At 42.1% G+C, this 9,694-nt stretch overlaps 1 protein-coding gene across 1 annotated transcript in view; it reads left to right on the top strand.

Annotated features, from left to right (window-relative positions):
• The first annotated feature begins 635 nt into the window (after nucleotides 1-635).
• Nucleotides 636-9,694, top strand: part of rims1a (regulating synaptic membrane exocytosis 1a) — a 154,411-nt gene continuing 145,352 nt past the window's right edge. Inside the window, exons 1-2 of the mRNA XM_078273541.1 lie at nucleotides 636-796; nucleotides 9,517-9,591. Of these exons, the coding sequence (XP_078129667.1) occupies nucleotides 636-796; nucleotides 9,517-9,591 (236 nt within the window). The remainder of the gene's footprint in view (nucleotides 797-9,516; nucleotides 9,592-9,694) is intronic.

Here is a 9,694-nt window from a genome sequence, read left to right as displayed (position 1 = left end):
GCGGTCCCATTGACGGTTCCGTCTCCCTGACAGCAGCATCAGCATCAGTATCAGCGGCGGCGCTGGAAAACAAGAAGTCGCCGCCTCGCCCCGCAGCCACACAGCCAGCCCACTGGACCGAACGGAGACCTGAGCCGCCTCCAGGGGACCCCCCCCCCCCTCTCTGCCTGGCCTGAAGGAAGGAACCGAGATCCCGCTCCCGTGTGCCATCATCCCGCACGACCGCCGGAGACATGGGCTCCCCGTAAAGCGGAGGTGGTGGAGGGGAGAGGCGGGCGGGCGGGCGGTGGGAGGGGGGTGGGGGGAGAAGACAGCGGAGCAGCAAGAGGGAGAAAGAGAGGCTGAAAACGGCCACCGGGAACCGAAGCGCTACCACCACCGCTGCTACTACTACCACAGCTAGCACCGACACTGCTGCCGCCGCCGCCGCCGCCGCCGCCGCCGCTGGGTGCCCCCCCGCCACCGCCATGGGAACTCCGCATCAGTCTCTCCAACCGCCGCTTTGTCCGTGGGCCATGTCGTGATCCGTGGGCTCCGCCAGCGGGTTTTCTATCCGTGATCCCGACCGAGGAGGAGGAGGAAGACGAGGAGGAGTAGGAGGCAGGGAGGGAGGGGAGGTGGTGGTGCTGGGGAAGATGTTCGCCTCGGTGGGCCCTCGGGGCGGCCCGCGCCCACCCGTAGCCCCGGCTATCCCGGAGCCGGACCTGAGCCATCTGACGGAGGATGAGCGGAAGATCATCATGGCTGTGCTGGCTCGGCAGCGGGAGGAGGAGGCGAAGGAGGAGGCCATGTTAAAGTAAGAGAGAGAGAGAGAGAGAGAGAGGAGAAGTGTGTGTGTGTGTGTGTGTGTGTGTGTGTGTGTGTGTGTGTGTGTGTGTGTGTGTGTGTGTGTGGCTTATGTGTGTGTCTGTGTGTGAGAGAGAGTGTGAGAGACTGGGCCTGGGCTATTTCCTATAGGCTATGTCCATCCACCTCTGTTCTCTCTTATGGATGAAATGTGTCAGCATCACTCCACTGTATCTGACCATGCATATGTTTAGTGTGTGTGTGTGTGTGTGTGTGTGTGTGTGTGTGAGAGAGAGAGAGTGTGAGAGACTGGGCCTGGGCTATTTCCTTTAAGTCCATCCACCTCTGTTTTCTCTTATGGATGAAATGTGTCAGCATCACTCCACTGTATCTGACCATGCATATGTGTGCGTGTGTTTGTGTGTGTGTGTGTGTGTGTGTGTGTGTGTGCGCGTGTACATCCTGCAGGTCCCCCTCCACACAGAACTCACTCACTCACTCACTACAGGCCCATGTAGGCTACAGCTGTGTGAAAGATAAAACATGCAAGGGCCAGTGCAGCGCAGGGTTCACCTCCAGTTTGCACATTCTCACCGCTCCTCTCCTGTAAGAGGCTTAATGAGTGTGGTGGTGGGTCAGGTGTAACTTTGCTCAGGAGGGAGGAAGAAGAACAGGAATGGTGGGAGGATGAAGGGGTGTGTCACCATGCCCCATCATAAGCAGGGCAGCAGCATCACACACTCCATTCAGATGAAAAAAATAAGAACTGCTCCCTAACATCATCATTATCAGTCACACCAATGCCTTGGACAAGTGGCGAGTATTTGGACTTCATCTGAGATATTTCATTTATAGATGCAGCAGAAATTTGCAACAAAAAAAAGCTCAATGAAGCCTGGCATTGAGACTAGTAAAAGCAAAAAACCCTCCCTGTTGGCTTTTATCTGTGCAGCATCCATCTCAACAGCTGCTGTTCTCAGCTCTGGGGTGCGGTTGAGCCGTTCCCAGCCGTATGCACTGTATGTAGGCCAGTGCTCTTGCAACAGACATCGCACAGGCTGTTATAGAACCAGTAGGCCTTTAACAAGGGGAGGAAAAGGTGCCTGTGTAATGTCATTTTGAATCAGGAGTGACTTATATTCACTGTGTGCATAAAACTCCTCCTCTTCCTCCTCCTCCTCCTCCTCCTCTATCACCACCATACATGCATGGAGAATTGTCTACTCCAGATTTATTTGTCACTGTGCAGAAATGAACCCACATCCATCCATCACCCCGTTTCCTCCAGGACCAGAAAATGCATCAAGTTGAAACAATGTCTTTCTCATGTTTTCTGCACGGTCTGCATGGAGCTGCATGCATAGATGGGCAGATAGAAAGATAGGCCGACCCACCTAAGCGAAGCGCTCCTCAAGCTTTACGTCCCTGTTCTATTTTAAGCCCTCCGTGCGGACTGATAGCCCAGCACTGGAACGGAAGATCGATTCATTGCATCTAAAGAAGGAAAAGTCCAATATATAGCTCTGGCTCTAAATGGCTATGCATCATTTTCAGTAATGTATTAGAAGCCGTGGATTCACTCATATCATACTCTAGTGGTTGTCAGCACAGACATGTGTTAACCTATATTGGCTTCAGCAGAATTTCCTCTCATCACTGTTTGGATGGAGATTGCCATGGCAAAGCAGTGTGCATGCGTGCGTCTGTGTGTCTTTACAATCTGCACTGAAAAGCTGCACTGGTTGACTAATACATGCATGGTGAGTGTTCTAGCAGTAGGGTAGTGTGGGTTGTAATGCAGAGAGGCCGAGAATACACTACTCTTGTGTGAATTTTGAGATATACTCACCATCAGTCCGCTTGCTTTGAAAGCGTATAGGATCAGAGTATATGTATGCATACAGTACCTCCCTGTTGGTATATAGCCACAGCAACAATGAGGTAATGGTAAAAAACATTGTGGGTAAACAATAATGTCCTGTCAATAATTATCATGAGGTAAACTGGTATATGACGAAAATGAATTTCATGTACAGAAAGAAAGATGGATAAACTGTAAATGATATCATGCCTCCCGCTACATCTATTCTTCATACATACAATACATTATTTGTTAAACCAAAAATACTCCAATTTCAAGATTTGATTGATTAGAAAACTATTCAAATTATGTTAAGGGCAAATGATCACCAATTGCCTACTATTATCCAGGGGTCGTTCCAACTGATAGAAAACACACTTGAATTGAGATGAATCTGTATATTCCAAAAAAAAAAACACCAATAACAACAAATTTGAAATTTCACTGCATAACGACAAAGGGTGCTAGTCTGTGGAATAATAAATAAAAAAATTAACAATTTATCCCAACTAAAAAGACTGTTCAGAAACAAAATATCGAATGGCTATGAGATGGACCAGTGTTTTTTTTCTTTGGTTATTTCTTGTTTGTTGAGTGTTTAATGTATTTTTGGTTCATCTGTTTGGATTATTTTCTTCTTGTTATTGTCCAAAAGGGTTGATTTGTTCAAGCCGACCGAGTTGAACAAGGACACGGATGCCAAATTAATATCTATTATCTATAAACAATGTATAAAAATGAAGACCAGGACCAGAAACGTTCTCAACTCCTTCCTACCCCTTTTGAACATGAACAATATTATTTGAGTTGCTTATTTGTTACTAATATGTTGCGGAGGAACCTGTTTGTTTTTCTGTTTTATGCATATAAGTTTGACTTAGTGCTTGTATGTTTTATGTTGATGTTCAATACATTGACTAAATAAAAATGAAAATAAATACAATCCTCTTTAAAGGCATGAATCCCAGTCACCTAAATGGAGAGTACAGCAACTCAGTAGAGTAAAGATTCTCCATACAGAAATATAACTAAGCATTGATGACCAATAGTAGCATTCTCTCACTCTATTATAAACATAGGAATTCAACTTGCATTTTATTGATACAATTAAACACAATTGTTCAAACTTGACAGCTTAGCAGGTAGGATGGCCCTCCTTACTGCACTGAACTGAAATTCTTGCATTGCATTGCAGTCACTTAATGTCAGTATAAGCCATACTCTCTGGGTAGAAATTGATCACTTATTTTCATTACACAGAGATCTTGTTGATGTCAGTGCCCTCACTGTGTTGAACTTGCCTCAGCCTTAAATGAATGTACAGGAAACACACTACATCCATTGTAAAAGCCCAAGTAGTTAAAAAAGATAGGCCGACCCACCTAAGCGAAGCGCTCCTCAAGCTTTACGTCCCTGTTCTATTTTAAGCCCTCCGTGCGGACTGATAGCCCAGCACTGGAACGGAAGATCGATTCATTGCATCTAAAGAAGGAAAAGTCCAATATATAGCTCCGGCTCTAAGTGGCTATGCATCATTTTCAGTAATGTATTAGAAGCCGTGGATTCACTCATATCATACTCTAGCGGTTGTCAGCACAGACATGTGTTAACCTATATTGGCTTCAGCAGCATTTCCTCTCATCACTGTTTGGATGGCGATTGCCATGGAAAAGCAGTGTGCATGCGTGCGTGTGTGTGTGTGTGTGTCAGATGCCAAATGAATATCTATTATCTATGAACAATGTATAAAAATGAAGTGGGGGTAGGACCAGAAAAGTTCTCAACTCCTTCCTACCCCTTTTGAACATGAACAATATTATTTGAGTTGCTTATTTGTTGCTAATATGTTGCGGAGGAACCTGTTTGTGTTTCTGTTTTATGCATATAAGTTTGACTTTATGCTTGTATATTTTATTTTTATGTTCAATACATTGACTAAATAAAAATGAAAATAAATACATTCCTCTTTAAAGGCCTAAATCCCAGTCACCTAAATGGAGAGTACAGGAACACAGTACAGTACATATTCTCCATATAGCAATATAACTAAGCATTGATGACCAATAGTAGCATTCTCTCACTCTATTATAAACATAGGAATTCAACCTGCATTTGATGGATACAATCAAGCACAATTGTTCAAACTTGACAGCTTAGCAGGTAGGATGGCCCTCCTTACTGCACTGAACTGGTGAAACCAGAAACTCAGTGGAAGGAAATTCTTGCATTGCATTGCAGTCACTTAATGTCAGTATAAGCCATACTCTCTGGGTAGAAATTGATCACTTATTTTCATTACATAGAGAGCTTGTTGATGTCAGTGCCCTCACTGTGTTGAACGTGGCTCAGCCTTAAATGAATGTACAGGAAACACACTACATCCATTGTAAAAGCCCAAGTAGTTATAACATGTGAAGATGGTGCGTGGTGTTTGAGCGTTTATTGCTTGCATCTGTTTTTCCTTGACTACAGTAGATGAGCAAGATAGCTGATCTACAACGCATAATATGGATGCAAAAATTGCAATATTGTTATCTGAACTAACTATAAATCGAGGACTCTGTGTCAGTGTATGTGTGTGTGTGTGTGTCTTTCAAACAATCACGCATGTGCAAAAAATGTCATGCAGCAGCCTCTGTACAGCAGCGGGGGCAGGGCAGTTTTGCCAACTTGACTTTTGAGACCCCCTTAGCGCCTTTTTTTATGCAAAAAAAGGGACTAGCGACAAATCTAGCGACTTTCTATAGAAGGGAGACGCCAGTACTGTCTGTCGAGCGAGAGCTCTTTTTCTCTTGCGACCGCCACAGTCACCTATGTCTGTCACTTACTAGTCTATTTCCACGAAGTTCCACATCCGGGATTGCTCCGGTGCCGCCAGAAATTCCGTCGGCGTCACTCTTTTCTGCCGGATGTCCGTCACCTTCCGCCATTTTCTTTGTGTTGTAATTCTAAACTCTGGTGGATTTCTGAGGACTATGATTAATGGTTAACTGCTCCTCAGATCTCTGCAGGGTAAATCCAGACAGCTAGCTAGACTATCTGTCCAATCTGAGTTTTCTGTTACACGACTAAAACAACTTTTGAACGTACACAAGTTCCAATGGGCGCGTCATGTAGTGGGCCATCGCTTTGCATGGCAGCTCTGCCACCATCGGTGTATGTGAGTTAGGGTTGCACAATGTTGACAAAATGTGATATTGCGATATTGGTTATGAATATCGATATTAATTTCAATATTTTTAAACATATGTAAAATTACAAAAGTTACGGGAAAACGCATCAAAATAGATTCATAACAAATTAAACAAGTCTTCTTACAACACAAGGTTTATGTCAATTGACTCGTACAACATGAATAAATAAATAAGGTCCATGTCTACAGAACAGGACATGTTTTACTGGTTGGACAGTATAAAATATATAAATAAAGAGAACAGGACACAACTTTTCTCTTCTCTGATTCGTTCCGTTTCGTTGTCTCTATTTCTTCTCTATTTCTTCACTTACACTGTCACTCTGTTGAAATATGCACACATGTCACGTGGTTCGCTCCATAGGGATTGTCACGTAGTGGACCCGTGAGCTGACGTGCACGAACATGTGCAAGTGGCACATTAACTGGCCAATGAAACATGGATCATTACAGCGTTTCAAGCTCTAAATCAAACACAACTAAGCCACACAGCCAACGGACGGGACACAGCGCTCCACAAAATAAAAAAAATATTGCATACTTATTGCGACACTTTTGATATATTGCGATAACGATACTGAGTCGATATATCTTGCACCCCTCGATATAATATTGCGCAACGTGATATTGCGATAACGATATTGAGTCGATATATCTTGCACCCCTAATGTGAGTGGTACGTGGATAGGTAGAAAGGTGCTATATAAATGCAGTAAGCTTGGAAACTATGTGAAAAATAATGAAATACTGGGAACCAAGAAATGACGTGTATTGTGAAGCATGCATTTGAAAATGTCAGCAAAAATGTGGAGTATTGACCCATTGATAATGTTTGTTTGCGAGAACCTCCTGGTACGAAACTCCTGCGTCCCTTTCGTACAATTTAACGGCGCTTAGCAAACCGGGGACGAGGAACAAATGGATATACTTTGATCTCATTCATTTAAAATGCATGTTCGATGCTTTCATATCTCAACACTTTCACTAACATTAGCTTGGATACGTAATTTACCTGTTGGGCCCACAGACTAAAGAAAATTACACCACCCACACTAGCATTCAGTCCGAGATGTCATGGTTCGTAATGCTAGATTTGGTTTATCAAAGACGCTAGCAAAGTAACACAGGACAGAAAATAAGTCCAGCAAAAACGTCAGATAGGTCGGACCACCATGTTCACTAGGGCTGAACGATTAATCGTTTTCAAATCAAAATTGCGATTTGAAAGAATGCGATTAGCTAACTGTAAAGACCGCGATTAATCACATTTGAATATGTAGTTGAATGTTTGGTGTAACATTCAGTTACTGTTTTTTTTCCCAAGAAACGTTTCCAGAAATGTCCTATTTTCAGTGGATTTTTCATTACTTTATTTGACATGATTGTAGAAGGTGCAACATGTAGATGCTGCCATTGAACCGAGGCATTTCAGAAATCTTGGTTTACAGGAAAGTGCTGATATCGTTTATTGGAATTCTTTTTAATAATTATAACTTTAGCTTTGTGATGAATGTTGTGTGTTTGACTGTTTAATGTTCCATGCTTATTTAAAAAAAAAACACTCATATCTACAAGTATGTTCTCATCGTTGCATAAGAATATAGAGCAGTTTTGATGGGTGTTTCATGTTATATTGCACACTGACACGTTTTTCCTGTTACACAGTGAATATTAAACTTTAGCTATACTTTAAAAAAAAACCAAAAAAACGCAAATGGAATCGTAATCGCAATATCTGGCAGAACATTGCAATTAGATTTTTTCCCTAAATCGTTCAGCCCTAATGTTTACCTATCTTTAGGCTAAACGTTACAGTGAAAATGACAACAGAATCGCCATTTACATACACACATATCTCTCCAATTTAAACCAACTGCCATTTGTCCACAGGACCGGAAGTGATTTTTGTGTTGGCGCAGCATCATGGTGATTCGATCTATAAAAAAAAACTAAAACTTCCAATCACACTGGTATGGTCCTTTAATCTTGTATTCAGACACAACTAACGCCAGTAAAATCCAAACCTAAACTGAATTTAAAAATGGCTTCACTTGTGGAAAAGTAGCATTAATAAGTCCATATTGTAAGTAACGCAGTATCCTTTACCAGTGTAATCCGAGGATGTCACCATTACCTCAGTCATTACTGATTTTAAACAGTCAGTACAGCAAATTATGGTTAGAATCCATTAGGAACAAAGAGATATCACCAGTCCTAATGTGCAGAAAGTGTCTCATAATGGGAGTTGTACCCACAGTATTGAGGAAACAAAGATGTGTCTGTTTTAGACAGTGTGGGTGTTGGCGGGGAATTCTCTCTCGGATTTCCTCTGTGATCTGACTGATCAGAGCCCACTGTTCATGTTTATGGATGAGATGGCTTTGAATCGCACCGTGAACGTGTCAGTGACATATTGAACGCATGTCATTGTTGTGTAAGGCCTGTCATTGATGCCTAAAGGTATCTTTCACACTGCAATGAGAGTCTGAATGAGAAGTTCAATATGTATTTGGAGCATTTGGCTTCTTTTGGTTTGGTTCGTTTGATTGAGTGACAATGTCATTTGAACTCAGGTGACACAAAATAGCTGTACTGAGCTTCTATGCTAGGGTTTTTTTTTCAACCTGAACCCTATTTTCCTGTTTTTGTGTGTGATAGACTAAACAACACACTTTGAAATTGGTCCAGTATTAAGCGTGAACGCTGTAACCGGCAGCCACAGAGCGGGCTGCAATGTAACCTATGGGGCAAATGTGCATCGTCAATTCGGTCCACTGAAAGACTCAGATTAATATTCTAATTCACTATGAAGATAGGCCTTTTAAAACCTATTTAAGACCTTTCTGTTTAACCAGAAACAGCTCGAGGTCGCTAGCGCTAAACCCACCAGACTCCATTTAAAAAAAAATTTTTTAGCGTGTATATAGCCAATTTTGTACACATTTTGTTTCTGTCGACTATGAATGGAGTGTATTTTATGATGCTAAAATGACTGTTTATTAAAGTGGAGTCTGGTGGGTTTAGCGAACGCAATTTCGCTTTAAAAAAGGATCTTACTCTTTAACAGAAAGGTCCTTTCCATAATTTTGTCAGACACAGATTATTAATCTGAGCCTGTCAGTGGCAAAACGAGCACTTTTGTGAACGTAAATACAAGCATCACAATTGCCCTATTAACTTACATTGTAGCTTGTTTCGCTGCAGCGATCTTGCTTAATACTGGACCAATGTCAAAGACTGTTGTTCCCATCAGTCACTTAGACACAAAAACATAAGAAAATAGGGTTGAAAAAAACGGTATTTTCCCTTTAAAACAGGACTCTGCTGTAATTCATAGGAGTGAGAACATAAATACTCAAAGCTAACAGTTACTCACAGGAAAGCTTAGTATAGCGAAATGAACCCAGGATCAAATGCAGTCTGGACTTACACTCATAGTTAGCTAATTAAATTTTTATGAACACAAGAAGGGCACAAAGGCAGGCTGTCATCCTGTTTTGCAGATAAATATCCCAAAAAATCTACAGAACACTAACTGAATTCTGTTAGCAGGCCGTTGTTAATAAGTGTAAATAGGGAGTTTGGAAATAAATAAATAAACTCAATACAGAAACCAGAAAAGGGTTAACAGTGGAGTTTTATGTTAACAGCATTTCCCTAACCCCGTGTGTTTCAGAGAAGAGCAGCCTATCAAAGCAAGAACGGTGAACCTGGTTGGGCAGAAGAAACCGCAGCAGCAAAATGACGTCCGGTGAGTGGCAACAGTTGTTTTCCAACCACCAACTCTATATCACCTAGTCGATACGGAATATAAAACGAGTTCAAAATGGGTGTTGATATTTGCTTTTGTGTCA

This window comes from Sander vitreus, chromosome 17 (genome assembly GCF_031162955.1).
Source record: "Sander vitreus isolate 19-12246 chromosome 17, sanVit1, whole genome shotgun sequence".
NCBI classification, from domain to species: Eukaryota; Metazoa; Chordata; class Actinopteri; order Perciformes; family Percidae; genus Sander; species Sander vitreus.
Note: the sequence above shows the minus strand (reverse complement) of the source record. Positions and strands in the feature narration are given on the sequence as shown.